This window comes from Arvicola amphibius, chromosome 12, assembly GCF_903992535.2.
Source record: "Arvicola amphibius chromosome 12, mArvAmp1.2, whole genome shotgun sequence".
Lineage (NCBI taxonomy): Eukaryota > Metazoa > Chordata > Mammalia > Rodentia > Cricetidae > Arvicola > Arvicola amphibius.
Window position 1 is genome coordinate 149577460 of NC_052058.2, and position 22333 is coordinate 149599792.

The window sequence follows — 22333 nt, forward strand, 5'->3', positions numbered from 1 at the left end:
TGGCTTCTATGCCACTATGAGGTGAGTAGGCCCCCTCCTCCATGCACAACCACAGTGACAGACTGAGTGTCAATGAACTCAGATTCCCCAAAACCATGATCCAAAAACAACCTTCCCTCCGATATGCTGATTTCCTTAAGGATTTTGCTTCAGCGATGGGATGCTAACTAACACAGCCAATTACCTATACATTACAGCACGCAGCCACCCCATAGCTAAGTAGTAGTGTTCCTAATTTAAGGAAATACAGGCTCTGAGGAAGTAAGTAAGTGTACAGAATCCAAAGAGTAAAATGTGGATTCTCACTCAGACCTGAAATTTCAGGCTGGAAAGAGTGTATGTAAAGAGATGGGGTTCACCTAAGGCAGAATTGGGAGCCTTCCGGTACACATGCTGCTACTTCCCTCACCCCCCCCCAAATTTGGACACGCAGTGTGTTAACCTGAGTGGCTTTAGAATCAACTCAGGAGATTGAGGCACACCTTTGAAGTGTCAGTAAATATGTTTCAGAGAGAATGAGGAAGAATAACCCACTTAGAATATGAGTGGCCTCATCCCAGGGACTGAAGGTTTGAAAGAGGAAACTGATCTCTCCATCATGGTGAGCCAAGAGGTAAGTACCCCCAGCCACATGTTCCCGCCACCATGAACTCTATCAGGACTTCCAACCATGATGAACTTCAAAACATGAATAACAAAAAAAATCTTGTTAGTGATCTGGTCATAGCAATTAAAATTAACAGTAGCTAATATGTTCATTGACAACCAAAGATCAAAAGTATTGTGGCAAATGGCATCAGTTTATTGATTCTAAAATGAGATGAAACCTAAATAAAATGGAATATGATCAAGATCAGAGAGATGCAAGATTAATTCTAATAGTCAATCTTGTGCACACCATCTCTCTCCATTTGCCCCCTAGCTTCAAGTTTCCTGACTTTAGAAAAGAAGATGTTTTACTTCTACCTATGGGGACACATCCTCCTTGACACGCCAGGACTAAATAAGGCAGCTCAGCCTGGAAACAGAGATCAGGGGACAGGAGATGCCGAGGACGAGGCACCGCCCTGGATGCTGCCTAATCCAACCGACATGGGACACACTGTTCCAGAAACAGGATGACAATTAATAGGAAAAATCTGCTCTCACATCACTGCCAAGCATGTTTCAGGGTCTCAGCTGCTGGTGGGAAGAACAACAATGCCCCATTCTTCCTTTTTGTCTACATCCTGATGTTTCCTTGTGGAGAATAAGGAAAAGATCGCATACACACACACACACACACACACACACACACACACACACATATGAAGTATCAATGCACATAGCCAAAGATCCAAGGATCACCCAAGACAGAAGGCTTTGAGATGCTCAGTCGCCATCCCATCTAAACCTGTGGCACTCTGCTTGACAAATGGTAAGAGCTGGCAGAAAAATCGTCTTCAATCAAAGTGCCTAAGAGTAGTCTGGACCTGTTTGAGCCATTAAAAACCTATTTCCTCCTTGGAAATTACCAGCATATATATTTCTGTTGGTCAAACTATTTCAAATTATCCACAAACACTGGAGATAGAACTCAAAGGTAGAACAATTAGCTACCATGCGTGAGGTCCCTAGGCTCAACCCTGACTCCCACAAAGCTGGGGGAGGAAGAAAGAAAAGAAGGAAGAGGAGGAGGAGAAGAAGGAAATGGGGTGTGAGGTGGGAAAAAGGGAAGGATGAAGAGAGGAAGACCTAGAAGAAAAAGGAAACTTGGCTTGCCTCGATCCATTCATCAAATTCATCAAAAGCCAAGATTTCAGAAGCAGAAGACTCCAGAAGACCAGTCTAGCTGGCCCCACATTTCAACCCTTTAGTCATCTCTGAGTAGTTCTATATGCTAGTACTCTTAATTTTTAAGGGAGGCCCAGAATCTTGAGAATATAACCAAATCTGGCTCCTTTTACATGCAAATACCTGACCCTTGACCATGTAGCCATTCAAACATTCATTTTTGCATATGAATCTATGGACTGCTGCTCCTGTGAATGTCATTCATGTTTTCTGTTGTAATCCCTGAGCCCCAAGGTCAGGACTCCCACCACAAAAACCAGCTTCTCTTATCAAAGCCTTAGAAGTTCATCCTTCTGGGTTTCATGATGTCACCAGCAAACATCAGCATGGATGTTGCTTAAGTAACCTTTAACTCTCCCTCCCCACCCACTTCTGCCAACATCAGCCATGCATAGCAACCCCAGCTGAGAAGACATCTTGAAAATCAGGTTTCAATTCTAGAACTGTTAGCACCCAGTTTCTTTCACATCTTTGGTCCATATCCATCTCTGAGACCAGGCAGGTAAATGCTAATTCAACATGTTAACCCTTTTCATGCCAGATGCCTCACAGGAGCTTGGGCAGAACACCACATCCCAGCAGTCCTCTTCGGCCCTAATGGGGCCGAGTACTCTGATGTGGAAGTTGGCCAGCAGATTTAGAAACCGTGTTGCTCTTGGCATCCATTCCAGGACTCTGTGTAGAGCTACGTGCTAAGTTACAGCAGCACAGACAGCTTTTCAATACCAAAATTCACCACCCTCCATCTCACTGGGCTAAGTCAGAACGAGATTTCAAAGACAAGTACAGACAAGAGAAAAAAAGAATCACTCACATGTGGCATCCCGTAGACCACCACTAATGAAAAGAATCAACATTTGCCTCATACCCAACTTTCTGCTCAAACCTCATCACACGAGTCCATCTGAGTAACCTGTAGTTTTTCATTTCCAGCATCCATATTTGGTTCCCATAGATCCCAACACAGTCTTTGGTCCATAGTTACCCAGAACAGGATACAGACAGGGGTCTCCACCGGGGCTATGGAGATCCAATGAGCAGAGGCTTCTTCAGAGAGTACATAGAAGTGAAACCAGTATCTTTTGATGACAAGGAGCTAGGCTTCCGTTATGGAACTCTTGGAAACAAAACAGTGCCACCTTACCCTTCATTCCAAATTTGGACCGGCGACCATACTTGTTGATCATGATGAAGAGAACCACCAGAAGGACGCAGGCAAAGGCAGCAAGTCCAACCGCTATGGATACCTAGTAGGAGCCAAACAGAGAGATGGTCGGAGCTGTGACAGGAAGCCTCTGAGCCTCAGAAGTAATGTGTGTGCCCACTGAGAACAAACAAGTTTCGACAGAACAGGACCCTCTAACACCTCTGCTATTGAGCTGGGTGTAACCTGAAACCTACATGCCCAGTACAGCCGTGACACCTCTGCATGTGGCAATGCCATGTCACGATGTCAAACTATTGGGCAACCCTGGAGTTAAGTCTTTAACAGTGGTTTGTGAGACCCTAAAAGAACTTTTAAATTTTTATTTAAAAGAATATAAATTAATAAGCTTGATTAAGGGGACGTTCCCAGATTCAATACACTGAGCCCTCTTATCTAGAAGCCATTCTAGAATTGCAATAGCAAGCTGAGAGAAACGTCTGTCTAGTGTTTCGACTAGCAAGTAAATTCTTTGTCTTTCCACCAAAATCTTTATACAGCAGTCCTACTCAGAGAAGCCTAAGAGTTCTGCATCAACAGACTCCTTTCTACGTCTCCCCAGGAAAGCCTCAGACTCTGAGGCAGGCCTGGGAAAACCTATCCAAGGAGAGGCTCTGAGTAATTTGGGGCTTTTTAGTAGGTTTGTCCAGTCAGCAGGCCTTGCACGCCTGCTGGGCCTGGCTCGTAGCAGACTGGGAATTTCAAACTGTTCTCTTCCTAGCCCTGGGTCTTGGAGCTGACTCTCAAAGGCTTCTTCAAACAATGAGGCACTCTCATCAAACATGGACGGTTTAAACCATCTCAAAGGGAAGCTCTCCCACTGCTTCTTTTTTTTTCTACCATTGGTACTGCTCCAAGTAAGAGACTATGTGGGGAAGTTAGCGCCTCAAATGAAGTCCAAAAATGACTCTACCCTTCAGTATTTTCATCTAGATTTAGGAAATAACTCACCCCAAAAGTGTCTTCCTCTGGTTTGTGGGTCACAGTGACAGGGGGTGTGGGGCTCACATCAGACTCTGAAAAGATGACAGGGGAGAGGATGGCAGTTAGCTTACTAGCCAGGAGTCCCGGCTCATGCCTGCTTTGTCCTTGGGAAGCAGGTCCCTAGAGTCACCCTCCTAGCTGAGCAGAAACCCCCAGGGACTGAGTAAGCCCCAGCAGAGCTACCTGTCCCACGCTTCAGTGGAAAAAAAAACACTCAAAAGAATGCAGACCTCTATCCCACCTCCTGGCCTAGCCCAGATAACACACCACAATCTGGGCAATATGCACCCTGAAGCACAGGACAGGAACAATGAAAAAGGTTTAGAATCCAGGATGGCCCGGGGAGTAGGGAGATTTTAACAGTGGCAGCAGCTATCACTAACATTGCTATCCCTTGCTAAGGGAGCCTCTTTCACTCTCCCTTCCTGTCTCATTCCTTCCCGCTTTCACTCAAAGGCCTCAGTGAAATCCAGGCTCACATCTTAATGAATAGCCCTCTAGCCATGCCCCTAAGACTGATTTCAGAATACAGTGGCAGTTGGAACAACATTCAATGTATCAGGAAACACCACCGAGGGGCATCCTCTGTCTACAATCACTTCCTTGCAAGAAACAATCCCAGCTCTGAATTCTCTTAAGGGACACCTGTGGGATTATAAAAGATTTTTTTATGACCAAGAACAAGTGAAGGAGTCACAGTTGGAACTTACACTTGTGCCAAAGGGCCGGAATATTCCTAAGTAGGGTTGTTCTACTATCTCTGACCTGAAACTGGGCAGAAATGGCAATGCTTGCTGCTGCTCCCACCATGGGGGAGTAATCAAAAAGAAAGCGAAACCCCAACTCCTTCAAGGACTGTCCATCCCTGCCATCAACTCTGTTAGGAACTGAGCTTCAGTGATGTGATTCAAGGATGTGTGAGCCCCTGAGAAACCACAGCTCTACTCAAGGTAGGTTCTGGCCAAAGGCAGGTGAGAAACACTGGCAAGTTTCCAGGCTCCACGTTTTCTCTCTAAGAACAACAGAGACGATCAGTGAGGGTCCTGAAAGCTGTTCTTCACCTGCTGCAGACTCTTTTCAGTCAGGTAGAGAGGTTTGCAATATGGCCATACCTCGGAAAACACCGAGTGGGGCCAAGTTGCTCAGTTGCAGAATACTACCTAACCCTGTATTTAATCCCATTATAGAACAAGGCGGTTGGTAGTTGCTAGGAGAAACTGTGGTCCAGGGCAACTGTCCACGTGGGCCTAGGATTTCTTCCCTTTCGTAATGTACTGACACCCTCAACTGCCAAGGGACCGGGAACATGGACTAGGCAAGAGGGCAGTCTGTATTTGACAGTCACCAAACTATCAGGACACAAGTGTTTCAAACCCAAAGCCAAGCACACTTACCAAAGTCAAAGAAATCTGTGCTCTCTGGTGGGAAGAAAAGAACAAAGATGCAATTAACAAATATAATAATAACCAAAGATCGGGGGGGGGGGTTGTATAGGACAGCAACCTACTAGCTGGGACCTCTTCCTCTTACCACAGTCCCCATTCCCACAGCAAGGGACACCTAGGAATCCTTCCTAAGTCATGCTCTCCAGCCAGTGCATGACCTCTCCTGGGGATATTCCCTGCAATGGAGGCTCCTGGTCTCAGAGAAGGAAGCCCACCTCCGAGCTAACAACCAAGCTAATTTCACTGCGAGGCAGAAGACTGAGGCCCTAGTCCCATCCTGTCCACAGCTGTCCCTCTTTCAGGCACAAGAACACTGGAGCTAGTGCTTCAGAGCAGCTCCAGCCATGACCCTAGGATGGACTTCTTTTCCTCAGTATGTATGGGTAAGTCTGATAAGTCACTGAGAAGTCTGGAAGATGTCCCGCCCCCCAGGATCTTCTTAACATCCATATGGACATGTGTTACCTGAACGCTGACCTATGGAAATGGTTCTCCCAATAATGAAAGAAAATCCTTAAATGGGCCTTAATTATGAGCCAGGAGCTGTGCTCAGTGCTTCAGGTACTATGTCCTTCAGACCTTTATAATCTCCTAGAAGATGAATAGCAGAGTTATAGAGATGAACTAATTGAATACCATTCATCTAGAAAGCAATTGGAGTTGATTCAAATCTAAGACTGGGCTCTTCACCACTCTCCAGTGCTGCTCAAACTTGAGCACATGATAGAACAAATCATCGGAAGGTGAGTGGCACCATCCTCCACCGAAAGAAATGAGAACTTCTTCAAAGAATGGACTGTTTCATGTCTGGGACAGAAAAATTAAAAATGTGCCTGCGGCACCAGAAAACAAGAAAGTGCTTAAATATATATGGTCCTGGAAAGAGAAAGCAGGCAGTGATGCCCAGCTGAAATGTTTGATAATCCGAGCAAAAAAATAGTAAGAGTCATGGAGTGTTCTAGATTGTACTGTGTTGCTTCACAATCCATAGGACTAAGGTGAAACCCCAGTACTTCAGAATGTCACTATATTTGGAGATAAGGGGCATAAGTGAAAATGGAGCCATTGGGGACCAGATAAGAAGAGATTAGAACACTGAAGTACTCAGAGGCGAGGCCAAGTAAAGACGCAGCAAGGACAGCACCTACAAGCCAAGGAGAGAGGCCTTGGAAGAAAGCTAGCCTGACAACAGTTGGTCTCAGATTCCCAACCTCCAGCGCTGTGATAAAATGGATTTTCACTACTTAAGATACCTAGTCTACACCACTTTATCATGACAAACCTAGACAACAAATACATGAATTAAAAAAAAAAAAACACCCACAAGTCCTTTATATACACAACTGTATAGCTGAGCAAAGGAGGGGGAGAGGCCCTCCTTCACTGTAGAATTCCAGCTAATAAAGGAAAGGATGGAAACAGAAACCATCCTCATTTGGTAAATGCTATAGTGATAACTGCTCAGGCAAGAATCATCAATGAATGTTGAAAGTGCTGTATGGAAATGCTATAGGAATTCCCACTGCCAGTAGCCTTTAAGTTACCCGCCCACTTGGGCATGGCCTCTTATACTATTTATGCCCATGTAAAGCGCGTCAGGCCTCTTTTCCAGCTGCAGGATTAGGTTGCCATTCTCTGTTCCAGCAGAGGATGGTGATTCGTGAGTCTACCCCTAAATAAATAACCCTCTATTATTCTCAATTCTGAGCTAGTGTGGGATTTCTTTTAAGCGTCCTTCTTCATGGGAAGATGGTGAGAAACAAGCTATCTGTGTCCTTTCAGATCCTTATTCCGATTAACTAAGGGTGAAATAAGTCACTGTGCAGTGGGGGACTCCGGAGAACAGCGTCTTGACCAAATGCTAAAGTTGGCCTCACCTCTGATAAGCCGTGTTAACATCCTGCATTCTTCAACAGGAGGGAGCACAAAGGGTAGAGAAATACCCCATGGCATCTGTGGAGGCCCAGTGAAAGGTGAAAGTTTTTTGCAATGTTTTATGATTTTGACCTTTTTTAGAGCCCAAGTTATTTCAAAGTGGAGTGAAATCAAATCAGGACTGGTAGTCCTCAACCCAGCGTTTCTGGTTCATAAGGTCTTCCTGCATCCTAAGAGAATGTCTGTGTTGCTGAAGATGGAATCCAGGGCCCCACACAGGCAAGTGCTCCAACACCAAACCATGTCACCAGGCCCTGGTGCATTCCAGGCAAACCCTCCACCACTGAGCCACACCTCCAGCTTTATGCTGATGCATTCTAAACAGGTGCTCTACCACTGAACAATGGTCCTCAGCTCTGAGAATTTGCCTGACTTCTCAGGCGATAAGGATGCTGGTAATGCCTCTGGAAGCCATGCCCCACAACACCAAGCCCCTGTCACAAGCCTGCCAGGCCCTGAAATGTAAGAACAAATCCTTCACTAGCTGGCTCATCATTCATTCATCACTGTGGTCCTCCACTTACCAGACCTTGGTCAAGTCCTCTTAGGAACTGTAGCCAGCAGAACACTAAGTATGAACCAGTAGAATATGATTGACTGTTTGCAGGGAATGGGGTGGCTTCTGTAAAGTCCATTTTCAATAACTGTTGCCTGGCTGGATTTTTGTTTCCTGTTCTGTGTAATTGTGGGGAAGCTCTGGCTTGGGGGATAATGGAGGAAACGGGGCTTTAGCATAGGCTTTGGAGCATGAAAAGAGAGACGAGCCAGATTAATCAACAGTATCCATTTATTTTATATTTCTCAGAAGGCTCCCATTTATTAAAAAAATATTTTTCCAGCAGCCAAATATTTTGGCCAAGTGTCTGAACCCTGTAATCTCAAAATCAGTCTATGATTTTGAGCATAAATCACCAAGTTCTTTGCTGGAGCCAGGCCACATACATACATACATGCAGGCAGCGTGTGAGCTCCAGAAGAGGAAGACAGGTTGCCTGTTCTCCACCCTTAGCAGGAATTCACACGTTTATTTGGGGGGGGGGACAAACAAACAAACAAAACAATACTAGGAATTGTCCTTCTTCTGACTCCTACCACAGGGGAGGACAAGGATAGAACCAGCAGGATCAGGCCTGGGCAATAGATGGGTACATATGCTTCCTACAGCCCCAGAAAGTAACTCTCTAAGAACTTGTCACAAGTGTGTGTGTGTGTGTGTGTGTGAGAGAGAGAGAGAGAGAGAGAGAGAGAGAGAGAGAGAGAGAGAATACATGTGCATGTGTATATGATTTGTCTATGTGCACAGCTTTGTGTGTGTATGTGGAAGAGCTAGGTAGCTCACGGATCAGGATCAGTCTGTCATGTCCCCAGCCCCGTGGTGCTAGGGTTACAGCCATGCACAGAGTTCTAGGATTCAAGCACAGGCCCTTGCGCTTGTAGAGCAAGAGCTGTTACCTGCAGAGCAATTTCTCTAGTCCCTCGCCAAAACATTTTTTTTAAAAAAAAAAAAAAAGATCTATTTTTATCAGGCTTATTTATGGGTACCTAGGTGGTCATGGAGGCTCTGAAAGGTCATCAGATTCCGCCCAGGTGGCTTTGAGACATGTGATGTGAGAGCTGGGCACTGGCCAGGTCCTCTGAGAGAGCAGCAAGAGACCTGAATCACCAAGTCCTCCCCAGAGACCCCCATCACAAACTTTTGAGGGAGAAGCAAGTTAAGCAGTTTGTCTGAGGTCACAGCTTACAGTCAATTGTGTCAGCCCTTGAACTCTGGTGTCTCTGGTCCACGGTCACAACCCTAGCCTGCCTACCAGAATTTCCTACCTGGACCAAGAATGGCTACTGGTCTGGAACTCCTGAATTCTTATCATCTCTGCACCCCGAGAACCAGAACAAGTTGCCAACAGCAATGAAGTGTTTTCCACGTTCAAGTGCACGGCTAAGCACTTGGTGGACAGAACGAACTTCATTTGCTCGTCAGTTGCAACCCAGGGCAAGTTGATCATTTCCATTCACGGGCAAAGAAGTGAAGACATAGAGCAGTTACCACTTTTCACAAAGCCCGGAGTGCTGTCCGTGTGCTAAGCCCCGGCCTAGCATCCTGGGCTACCTAACTGGAAGAATCGCAGATGGAGCTCGTACCTAAATCTATCCAGCTTCAGAGATCTGGCTCTTAACTGCAGCACTTGGCTGCTTGGGAGTGAGGGAGATGACATCCATCCGATTGTGATAAATAAGACGCCTTAGCGTTCTCGGGCCAACAGAGAAGAGTGGGATGCACAGACTGCCTTGGCAGCCAGCACGCAGCCGGCGCAAGGTTGAGCAGAGGGGCTTGTAGGTTATCCCTGCCTGCTCCTCCAGATGATTTACTCCTCTGAGCATTGATATCTTGTCGCTTGACATGGCTGGCTCATTGTTTCCACCCCCGCCCTTTCATGACTCCTTCACTTCCTTTAGCACAAAGGTTCATAAAACAAACAAACTTCCCCACAGGGTGGCCCATCCTGAAACACGCACAAGTCAGAGGAAGGGTCTCAGGTGTGCTGCTTTCTTTTTGCAGCTTCTCGGGGAAGGGGGGTTCCATCCCCGCTCCTTCTCTCCTCCTGGGCTGAGTTGCCAACAGTTGCTAACGGTAACTGATTACAAAGGAGGGATAGTCAAAGTCACCTGAGGAAGTGAAAAGCCATCTCTCCAGAGCTCACCCCAGAGCTTCTGATTCAAGAGAACTAAAGGAGCTTGAGAATTTGAATTTTAACTCAGTCCCAGGTGATACTGACTCGGCTTGTCTAGGAACCTTGAAAACCAAGCCCGAGGCGCATCGGCAGCCAACCATGGTGTATATACCTGTAAGTACAGAGGCCATGTCTACATGGCTGGAGGATACTGAGATACTGTTTTCTCCTGAAAGAAGAGAGGGTAAAAGGAAGGCTACACCCACAACATCACTGGTTGTCCCTGCTGCCCTCTAACATTTAGAATAATCCCTGGGGGAAGGAGCTCGGAGTGGCTCACCTCTCTTTTTAATATTCCAGAGCTCTCTCCATGTCCCAAGAGCTTCCCTTTGGAAACAGAATCGCTGCTGCACTCAATCCGTCATGGAGAAAGGATGCAGATGAGTTCTGGGGGGCCAGACTAGCTCTTTATGTCAACAACTGTGTGGGCCATGAGAGCAAATTGTCTCCATAGTCAAAAGCCACTGATGCCACATTGCAGGCCAGGACTCTTCTTCTAACCAAAGGAGAGCCCACTGTGGTCCATGATGGGAAACATCTTGAGGCTTTTGTGAGCACACTTGGGTGGTGTTGGGAAGATCAGAGCCTAGGTACTGCTAGGGTCTCAACTATCCGCAGATTCTCAACCTTTTCTGAGAAATGCCTCCATCATTCCCTAGATCTCAGTGACAAACATTTAGGACAACACATAGCCCCATGTCTCCAGTGTCACTTGTGGGGCCCCAGCTCTCCTTTCCTTACATTGAGACAAATAATCTTCCCAGGCCACTGCCCTGTAGTTTTATGTAGCTATGAATTTGCATTCCTCCAGACAGATGCTTCATGGTGCTAGATTTAGTGCCTCCCCATTTTGAAAGTGTGTGATATCAGCCCCTATACTACTCTTTGTCCCTTTAGAACCTCTCATTTCTGAGAACTGAAGATCAGGAAGTCACCTAGCCTGACCCAGCATACATTGCAAAAGTCAGCAAAGAACACAGTCACATGGGCAGAAATGTTATCAGCTGTATAACCTACCAAGAAATGTTACAACCAGCCACTTCCTTTAAGCCCTTTCGGACTTCTCTTGCTCTCCAACTTCAGGAAAGAGTTTGGACAGGCTGAAAGGGGCAGAATCATTGCCCCAAGTTCAGAGCTCTTCATTACTACAACTCTTAGCTCTAGCCAGTGTGACATTTGCACCGTCAGCGTCTGATAGCATCATCTACCTCCCCACCAAGTTACCATGGAACAAGAGCAGAAAAGAACCCAGGCCTGGAGTAAGGCAAACCTTACTGCTGAATAGCCAGCTGAGGTTAGAGACAGCAGTCTGTTAAATGTGAGGTTGACTTGGACCAACTCTGAAGTGCACTGCGGCGGAGAGTCACTGAGTTATTATCATATACCAGGCTTACATCTTAGCTCATTCAGAAATCATGAAACTCCCAGCGGAGCAATGTGCTGGCACTTGTGTCTGTTTCACAGGTGAGGAAGTTGAGGCTTCGTAGAAGCACAGCGGAGAGTCCAGCATACCGTGCTCAGGTAAGTAAAATCCCAGGTCAGGATTCTATACCGCATCATCCCATCTCTAATGTATCCCTGATTTAGCAACTATAATACAGGACATCTTTATCTGAATAGCAGGGTTTTTTTTTTTTTGAAGGGAAGACTGGAGGCTGCTGTGGTAGCCATGGAAAATGGAGGCTATCCTGGTTAGTACAAGGTACAGATGCTGGCCGTCCCTGTCCCAATGTGAGCTCAGTTATGCAGGTGACTGTGATTATCAGTGCTATCTCTTCTTTCAAACTACACACCCCCCCCAGCTCCCAGAAGAAATGTGCACAGGCCTCACCTGGAAAGGGCTCCTTCAGGAAGTGGCCATTGATGGTCTGGTTGGCGGTGCCCAGGGCATTCTTAGCAATGAGGGTGTAGTTGCCATTGTTGTAGTGGGTGGGCTTGTTGAAGAGCAGGCAGCCCTCGGAGACCTCACCCTCCTGGTAGTAGTCCATGTGAATGATCTTGGACTCCCTCAGGGGCTGCCCATTGTACAGCCAGTGCAGCGTGGGGGTTGGGTTGCCACGCACCACAAACTCAATGCAATGCTCCAGGCGTACCTCGGGCTCCACCAGGCTCACCACGCGTGGAGGGTCTGTGGGGAAAAGCAAGCTGATCTCGAGGACACGGAGTCTCCTACGGACCGAAGAAACCTAGGAAGCAGGATGGGGATCCCACTTCTCCCCCTGCCCTGAGATGGTTGGGTGAAGCAGAGCTCCTACCACCAGCCAATAGAAGGGAAGAGCCACGTGTCTTTAGCTAAGCTCCTGGGATCTATCTTAGCTGGAGCTTCCCTTCTGAGTCCTTTCAGGGATGTCAAAGTTGAATGGACCAACTTAAGAGATTCTGGGAAATGGGACTAAATTGCAGAGGTATACCATCCACTGAGGGACAAGGAAATTCGTTCTTGGGGTTTTTTTGTTTTGTTTTGGTTTGGTTTTGTTTTTTTGGTTTTTTGTTTTGTTGTGGTTTTTTTTTTTCCCCAAGAGCTTATTTTTCAGTTTTGCCTTAGGACGGCCTTTCTGCCCTTGTTGAAAGGCCAGTGTCGGAGCCTCTAGATCAGCTCTAGCCATGGATCTGCCCCTTTCCCAGCCTCCTCCTGGTACGTCTCTGGCGTCCATGATGGCATACACTTACAGTAGACAGTGAGAGCAACGCTGGCATTGCTCATGCCCACCACGTTCTCCGCAATGCACGTCAGGGTGAAGCCGTTGTCCTCGCTCGTCACGTTCACCAGGGTCAAGTTGATGGCGTGTACATTAGTCCAGTTCAGATTGGTCTGAAAATCCCAATCAGAAGATAACCGTCAAACCATTTATACAAAGATGGCTTCCTTTCCTCACCCCTAATACCTCCGGAAACCAAGGAAAAGGTGAATGAAGTCTAGCTAGTGAAATCACACAGACCATGCTCCGGATCTTTGTAATTCAGTTGATCCTCATATGAATACTGGGTGGTAAATGGCAAAGTTGGGTCTTTTTTGAAAAAGAAGAAACCAAAGCATAGAGAGTTGAGCGCCACAGCAACAATCGAAATGACAAGGAATCATGCCATCTAGATAGAATCTGAGCCTGCGTGTTTCTTCCCAGGAGGACAGGATCCCAATTCCCCCTTCTTCTTTGTAACTAAGGGATACTCGGTCCCTAACTCTTAACGTGCCTGGCCAGAGGATACCTACCTGGTGGGTGTTGATGGACTGCAGCCCAGTGACTATCCAGTCCACATCAGGCAAGGGGGAACCAGAGCCATTGCAAGTGATCACAGCATTGTCTCCTTCTCGGACGGTCAGGTTGACATGGCTCACGCTGATCTCAGGGAGATCTGGGAGGACAGGGAGGAGAGGGAGGTAAGAAGCCAGAGAATGGTACAGAAAGGCACTTCTGGCCTTGCCCCGTGGCAACTCTAGTACAACTTGCTTCAACTCATGTGATGGTTGTAACTTTGTGGCGGCTACTACCAATCTGACAAGCTCGAAGATCACCTAGAGACGCTGCTGAGCATGCCTGAGGGAATATCTAGGTTTGGTTAACTGAGGTGGGAAGACGCCACACTATAGGCTGTGGCTTAACTGAATAAAAAGGCAAAGGTGAGCTGAGCGCCACCATTCATCTCTCTCTCTGCTTCCCGACTATGGGCACGAAGTGGCCAACTGCCTCAAATTCCCCTCACGGAGCCATGTCTTCCTCATTGTGGTGGGCTGTATCCTGGAGCTGTGGGCCAAAATAAACTCCTCCCTCTTTAAATTGCTTTCGCTGGATCGACGTGAAAAGTAATGACTGTAAGCCCCAGCTGATTCGCAGCCCCTCCTCTGCAGACCTCAGAACTGAGACACACACAGTGGGATGCTCCTACATCGCGGGTGTGAGTGGCGCACCCGTTCAAGGAATGCCGTTCTAGCAACCAAGCCTACAGCTTCAATGTTTGGGGTACTAAGTCTCAGCAGCTGGTGTGTGTCAGGTTCCCATGGGCACTAGAGATTCCATCCTTTAGCGTCTGGCTGGCCATAGAAGCTGATCCTCTAGAAAACAGCCGGGAAGCTCCTGGTACAGGACTGATAGCGGCTGTACTCTAAGACATGGTCCTTCATGTTTGATTGACAGGCGACCCAGACAGAAAGGGAATCTTATCTGCTGCAAATGGCACACAACTCCCTTTGGCATTCCTACCCCAAGACTAGCCTTCCCACGGCTGGCTCAAGACAGGATGACCAAAAAGGGGAAAGGTCAGTCCGATCTGCACCCACTGCTGAGGACAAGACTGGAGATGGCTGGAAAGGAGACCCTGACAGGCCCAGCCCTTTCTCTGGGGTGTGCGGGATGCTGGCCAGATGAGGCAGGGCTGCAGCTCACTCACCGCACTGACTGATGTTCATGCGGAAGAGAGGGAGTTGGGAGCCATCGGCACTGATGCAGTAAAGACTCTGGCTGTCCAGCCTGGCCTCCCCCTGCTCCTGCCACAGCTGCATCCAGCGGATGTCGCAGCTGCAGTTGAAGAAGTTCTGCTCCAGTCTCCTGTGGATAAGAAGAGAGGGGAAGGAATCCCTGAACGGTGGATGACCCAGCTCCCTCCCAAGGCTGAGGCCAGCGGGTCCCGGCTGCTCCTCCACGAAATGAGCCAGACTCAGATAGAAAATACCATGTTTCCTCTCATCCATTGATCATAGACTGCATTTAGATGCATAAAACCATGAGAGAGACAGACAGAGACAAGACAGAGATAGGCTTGAAAGTAGAAGAGGAAATGGAGGGAGGGAAAGAAGGAAGGAGGGAGGAAAGGGAGGGAAGGGAAGGGAAAGGAAGAGAAGAAGGGAAGGGAGGGAAGGAAGGGAGAGGGAGAAGGAGGGGAGTAAGAAACTAGCTGGGGGAACAAGGAGAAAGAGAAGGGCATCTGGGAATAAATATGGCCACTCACGTGTTACACTAGAAATAAATTATCTTAATGGAACCCATCACTATGTACAACGAATATATACCAATAAAATAATTTAAAAAGTAATAAAGGAAGGGGCTGGGGAGGTGGCTTAGCTGATAAAGTGCTTGACATTCAAGCATGAGGATGGAATTTGTGACCCCCAGCACCTATAAAAATGCTGTAAATGCCAAGAGGGCATGGTAGCCAAACTGCAGTTCCAGCACTCGGGAGGTAGAGACACCGGATTCCTGGAACAAACTCCCTAGTCAGCAGAGCTGGCATTGGTGAGCTCCAGATTCAACCAAGGAAAACAGACAATAGCAGCCTCTGTACTCCACATGCGGGTGCCCACACTTCCTCACACACGCTGATGCCCACATGCATACACATACTCATGATGCCCCCCCCTCACACACACACACAAATAAAATAAAATAAAAATAATAACAGTAAAGGAAAGGAGGTTAAGTGAGGTCGCAAAAGATGCAATAAAAACAACAAATAATGAATAAACAGCATTAAGTCCATTCACTTAGTTTCAAAAGTAATAATTTTACAGAGAATACAATTTTTTACCCCACGTAAATCACTGGACACAGAGACCCTTTTACATGTGTTAAGCTGAGATGCTCGTCCTCTTAAAGCCTCCCCATGGCTTTCCATTTCATTGAAATTCAAAGCCCTTCGAAACCTGGGTTTCTCTGTCACCTTCCTGATGTCATCTGCTCCTCATGATCAGCAAAGCCACACTCTACCTATACCTCTCCATCATCCTGGGAGGTCGCCTCTGCCTCATCCCCACCCCTATCCAGCCATGCCACCTCCTGCCTGACACCTGTCCCTGTCCAGCTACGCTGTACAAGCTCACTGATGTGACCAGTTTGGTCCTGCTTCGGAGCTTCTGCCCTTGCTGTCTTATCTGCCAGCCAAGCTCTCTCCCAACATATCTGCAAGACTGGTTCCCCTCACTTCATTAAGAAACTGTAGGGCGTTCCCTGACCACCATTATATCAAAGATACCACAGCCCTGTCCTAATAACATCCAGCCCCTCACCAGCTGCATTTACCTGTCTGCGATTTATTACTATTTCATAGCACTTTAAATATTCATATTAGTTTGTTTCTCTGTCTTCCCAGATAAAAAAAAAATTAAGCTCCACTGAGGCCGGAGATATAACCCATTTTGTGCGCCGCTGCAATCACAGTACCTAAGACGGATCCCCAGACACATTTTCACTGGGGGAGTAGGTAGTTAGCTATTTCCAAGACACATCCCGAGGCCATCTTGAGACCAGCTTTATCCCTTCATGAATTCAATGATTCCTTAATGAGCACCTGTTCTGTATCTGGCCGTGGTTGAATGCTGTTAATAGAGAGATGAATAAGGTAGACCTTGTCCTCTGGGAGCATTCAGCCCAGGGAAGAAAAATGGCTGATAGGGAAAGAAGTCAAGTCCCGAGCCCTTGTTCTCCACAGAGTCTCCTTGCGCCTTAGAACAAGGCAGGTGCCTCCTCTATAGGGTTATTAGCAGAGTGACGGACAGTGCTAATCAATCCCCCAAACTCTCAAAGTGCGCAGGCTGAATCTGAATGCCGGGGCCATTAGGGGAACATGATTCTCTCTCTGGGCTACTGAGGGGATCGATCCATTGGCACCTGGAGGAAAGGCACTTGGGTCACTGAATTTTTTTTTTTTTTTAAGCACGGGGTATTTTTGACAACTGGCAAATTCTAAAATAGTTAAGCACGCGTCAGCATTTGTCAGCTCGCAGGAAAAGGGTGGCGGGTGGAGGGGGCAGAGAGAGGAATTCAGTTCCTGGTGACGAGGACAGCACAGGTAGAATGTACAACCACACAGCTTATCATCCTCTTAGCCTGTGAGCATCCATGACTTCTCATTCTTCAGGGTCTTTTGAAAAAGAAAAGGGAAAAGGCCCAGCCCTTACAGGGAATTGGCTTCTCACAGCAGTCTTAAGAGGCAGACAGTACCGTCCCCACGCAAACAAGAAAGTCCATCCAATAATGTGGACTGAAGGATGGAATGGCGAATCCTCTCTGTCAACTTGATGACAGGATTTATAAACACCACGGAGACACTGGATGTAGAGGAGCAGAAACGAGAAGGGGACACCTGCCCTGAACGTGGTGGACTGAAAGGACGCGAACTTAGTTAAAATGGGAACGCAAGCTGAGCTCCAGCACTTGTCTAGTTTTCTAACTGTGGACGCAACGTGACCGGCCACCTTGTGCTCCTATCACGGTAACGCCCCACCATGATGGAATTTACCCTCAAACCACCATGAACCGGTATAAACTCCTCCTTACGGTGCTCTTGTCGGTTATTTGACCACATCAATGGGAAAAATAACTAACAAGAGCAGTTAGGATATACACTCCATGCTCCAGCCGTCACACAAACCTGTCTGTATACTTCCTATCGTCTCCTCCCTGGGCCAATGCTGCAGAGCCCAAGGGCCCACCCACGGGACTTCCCTGACTTCCGGGGCTCTTGCCAAGAAGACTAAGAGGAGAGGTAGAGGGAAGCGATCAAGGAAAGCAAAGGTCAGCAGAGCACAGAGGTCATGTTCAGGAAGCACCTGAGGTGGAAATAGAAGTCAGTGGTAGAGGAGCTTTACCAGCCCCTTGGGGAGTTTGGAGTTTGTCCACAGAGAGATGAAGAAACCACTAGACCACCAGTAAACAATGTTTTATAAACATGGAGTCACCACATACAGCTGTGCGGTTTGTGCATTTCTCAAAGAATCCAGTGAGCGCAATGCTAGAATTCAGACCCAGTGCTCTGGAGTGGGGCTACGCTATTGCTGAGGGACTATCTTCTCTAACTCACGAACACGAGTATCAGCTAGGCTGGCTGGTAAGGCCTGTATTCCTGATCTTCTGTTCTTCTGACAGAACACACTTAAACTTTTCCTGCATGTCTCCGATAGCATTTGGGCATGTGGGCTTTATCTCTCATTACTTACGATATTAGAAATTGAAACAGCCATTTTGACAGGTGAGATGAAATCTCAATGTCGTTTTAATTTTTATTTCCCTGATTGCTAAGGATGAAAAACACCTATTGAGATATTTATTAGCCATTATTTTCTTCTGTTGAAAACTCAGTTCAGATTCACAGCCCATCTTTAATTGGGTTATTTATCTTCTTGACTGTGTTGTTTTGAAATTGTGTTCTTTGTATATGGTAGATACAAATCCTCTGACAGATATATAGACAGATATATAGCTAGAAAAGATTATCTCCCACTCTATGGGTTCCTTCTTTGCTTGACTGATTCTTTCTTTGTCTACACAGAAGGTTTGGGAGGGGTGTTATGAGAGCCTATTGTTAATTGTTGGCCTTAATTCCAAGACTATCTAATGGAGTTCAAAAAAAAGGAAGAGAGAAATAAAGAGAGAGAGAGAGAGAGAGGGGGAAGGAAGGAAGGAGGGAGGGAGGGAGGGAGGGAGGGAGGGAAGGAAGGAAGGAAGGAAGGAAGGAAGGAAGGAAGGAAGGAAATCTATATCTTGTAGGGTTCTGCCTAATTTTTTTCTAGCAGCTTTAACATTTCAGGTTTCAAATCTCATATCTCTGATCCTCTTGGAGATGATATTTCTGCAGGGTAGTAGATATGGGTATAAATTCATTTCATTGCATGTGGACTGGATGTTTTCCCAGTACCATTTGTTAAAGATGCTGTCTTTTCTCCAATGTATGTTTTGGGGCTCTTTGTCAAATATCAGATGGATGTAGCTATGATTATTCATATTTGAGTCATCTATTTTCCTTTATTAATCTACATGTCTGTTTTAATTGTAGCACCATGTTGTTTTTATTACTATAGCTCTATAATATACCTTGTAATTTGCAATATCCACCCCTTCAGTATTGTTCTTTTTGTTCAGAATAGCTTTGGCTATCCAGGATCTTTTCTGAGTTCATGCAAATTTTGGAGTTTTTTTCTATTCTTGTGAAGAATGCTATTGGTATTGACTTGGGGATTGCACAGAGACTGTACACTGCTTTTGGTAAGACGCTTATTTTCATAATAATAACTTTACTGAGCCATGATCACCGGGTATTTTTCCATTTTCTAGTATCTTTCTCATCTCTTTGGAAACTGGAAGTTTTCATTGAAGAGTTATTTCACCTCCTTGGTTGGGTTAAGTTCAAGACATTTTGCTGTCTGAGAATATTGCAAATTTGAATGCGTTATGACCTTTTTCTCAGCATATATTTTGTCGGTATATAGAAAGGCTACTGATTTTTATAAGTTGATTTTTCATATTGTCACTTGGCTGAAATAATTTTTGCTGCAAATTGAAGTTTCCTGGTGGAATTTTGGGGACCTATTATATAGATCATATCATCTGCAAATAGGGCTCATTCTTCTTTTACTATTCGTATCCCTTTAATTTCTTCCTCTTGCCTTATTACTCCAGCTAGTGCTCTATTGGATGGGAGCAGGGAGAGGGCAGATTTCTTATTCTTGATTTAGATGGGACTGTTCCATGTTTTTCTTCATTTAGGAAAATGCTAACTGTGCACTTCTCGTGTATACCGTTCATTGTGCTGAGGAACATTCTCTCCAGTTCTACTCTCTCTAGGACTTTTATCATGAAAGTACATTAAATTTTGTCAAAGGCTTTTTCTGCATCTATTGACATGACCATGTGATTTTTTGGGGGGGAGGGGAAGGTGTCTCACCGTGGTGAAAAGGTCAGAATGGCTAAAATCAATGAAACAATTGCCAACAAATACTAATGGGCGTAGGGAAAAGGGAATTCTCATTCACTGTTGGTGGGATGAAAGCTGGTAACACCACTCCAAAAAATCAGTATAGAGAATCATCAGAAAGCTAAAAAATAATTCACCCTATGACCCAACTATACTGTCCTTGGCTTATGCCCAAAGGATTTGACATTTTACTCCACAGATACTTGCTCAGTCATGTTCAAAGCTGCTCTATTAACAATAGCTAAAAAATGGAAATAGCCTAATGTCTTACAAATGAGAGATGGATAATGAAATATAATATATAAACACAATCGTGATAGTATTCAGCTGCAAAGATAAATGAAAATAGCAAGCAAACTGATAAATCTACAAAAGAATGATATTGAATAAAGTGACCTAGATCCAGAAAGACAAAGGCCACATGGTCTTCCTCGTCTGTACCTTCCTTGCATCAAATCTTCAGATATGAGGATACAACATGGAGTAACTAAAGAAATCAGGAAAGCATAAAAAGGACAGGTAGCAGGAAGGAGAGAGTTTAAGGAGGAGTAACACCAGAGAGGGGATATGAAAAGGGACCAGGAAAAATGGAGGGGACGCTGTAACTGCAAATCTGTAGCAGAGTCAATACCAGAGGAGAAGGATGGGAGGGACAATGAGCACTCAACCAAGCAATCGTATCATTTTATATCTACCTAAAATGATGTGTGTATATGAAGTGAAGTGCTGTCACCTGTGCTGACAATACTGCCTATAAAAGCTACAGACCGTGTGGCAAAAACCCCAGTAACAGGCACAAGAAATTCCATTAGAATTGTTGGTCAGAGAATCCCAAAATAATATAGACTCTTACTGTTGCCCTTGGTTGCCCCTCAGAGGTTGAAGTTAAGCCCCTTCTGAGGAAGACATCTCACAGTTGAGACCCAGGACTTGGATTATCAGACACAGATCTAGCCCTGTGACTCTCAACCTGTGGGCCATGACCCCTTTGGGGCCGCATATCAAATATCTTGCAATCGGATATTTACATTGCAACTCATAACAGCAACAAAATTACAGTTACGAAGTACAGTGAAATAATTTTATGGTTGGGGGTCACCACAACATGAGGAGCTGTGCCAAAGGGTCACAACATCAAGAAGGTTGAGAACCATGAGTCTAACCTGAAAGCCTTCTTTGTGCAGTGTATCTTACATAATACCAAAAAGTTTCAATCAAGTTACCAGAGGAGAAAATCAATCAATAATCCTATACAGCCTATCAATCACAACAATGATCAGCATGGCAAGGTATCCCTAAAGGTGCAAGCAATAGAGGCACTCGTGTTAGTTGTAACCAGCAGCTGTCTAATTGAACTTAAGACCCACCATACAGAGGAATCCTGCCTAGTACAAGAAACCTAGCCAACTCCCTGGGTCTAGTGAGGCCATAGGTCACAGAAGGGAACCTACTACCCTTATGTTACTAGACCAGTCTAATTTCTAACTACATTCTAAAGCTTATCCTTATACCAACAGATAAGTGGGGCTCTCATTCCTCATCAAGAAGGTTGCTCTTTACAGTAAACGAGGGCCATTACAGAAAACCACAGCTAGGCACAATGCAGAAGTCAATGGATCAAGAAGAGCTGAACCCAACAGACACATATACAACATGAGTCCTACACCTAAGGCCCATTGAAGAAGAGGTGGCAGAACTATTGTAATAACCAGAGGACCAGGAAGTGTGCAGTGAGGTTATGTCTCCTATAAATGGCTGCCTAAACAAGACTTGGACAATGACAATAACAATATATATACATATGCTAAAGCAAAAAGGGAGAAATCACATCAGGTCTAATCCCAAAACCAAGAATGGGAGGCAATTAAAGACGATTAAGAGAGAGGGCGAATTAGCCTCTTTTAGGGATGAGCCTCCTCCCTAACTGTCTCTCTAATATAGGGTGGTTGGTCCTAAAATCATATACATGTAACAAAAATGGACTCGGCAGGTTATATCTATATATTTGTACATACATAGGTATATGTAACAATAATAATAAGAGAATAAAAGGCCATCAATTTAAGAGGGAGTGAAGAGCGACCACGGACAGGCTGGAAAAGGAAGGAGAGGAGGAAAGTGATGTGATTATATTTTAATTTTAAAATATTCTAAAATAAATGAATAAAAAATTGAAGCTGAGGAGTTTGTACCGCACCATAGTACACTATTTAATTTAATTGTCATCAAGACAGTATTGCTTTCCAGCCATGCAGTCTCTGGATGGCTCTGCTGCCCCTCAGAAGGGAAGAAGAGTGGAAATGACAGACAATGTCTGAGGGCTGTTATGAAAGTAGACATTACCTCACCTTCTACCTTCACCTGAGAGGATCCTGAGGACTCTGCCCCTGGTCTTCCTGGCCCACCATGGACATATGCGGCCTGGGAACACAGTGACAAACTCTGGGGAGAGAGACAGCAAGCGTTCTGCAGACAACACAGAGGCAGCAAGGCTTTGATGGTTTGCTGGAGAAGAAGGAAAG

General features: G+C 45.7%; 1 protein-coding gene across 1 annotated transcript in view; it reads right to left on the reverse strand.

The window, feature by feature from the left end:
- The window catches only part of Ntrk3 (neurotrophic receptor tyrosine kinase 3), a 362281-nt gene that overhangs the window by 235900 nt on the left and 104048 nt on the right, over nt 1–22333 (reverse strand). Inside the window, 7 exon segments of the mRNA XM_038313662.1 lie at nt 2978–3080; nt 3989–4053; nt 5416–5439; nt 11962–12258; nt 12801–12942; nt 13342–13484; nt 14517–14674. Coding sequence (XP_038169590.1) covers nt 2978–3080; nt 3989–4053; nt 5416–5439; nt 11962–12258; nt 12801–12942; nt 13342–13484; nt 14517–14674 — 932 coding nt within the window.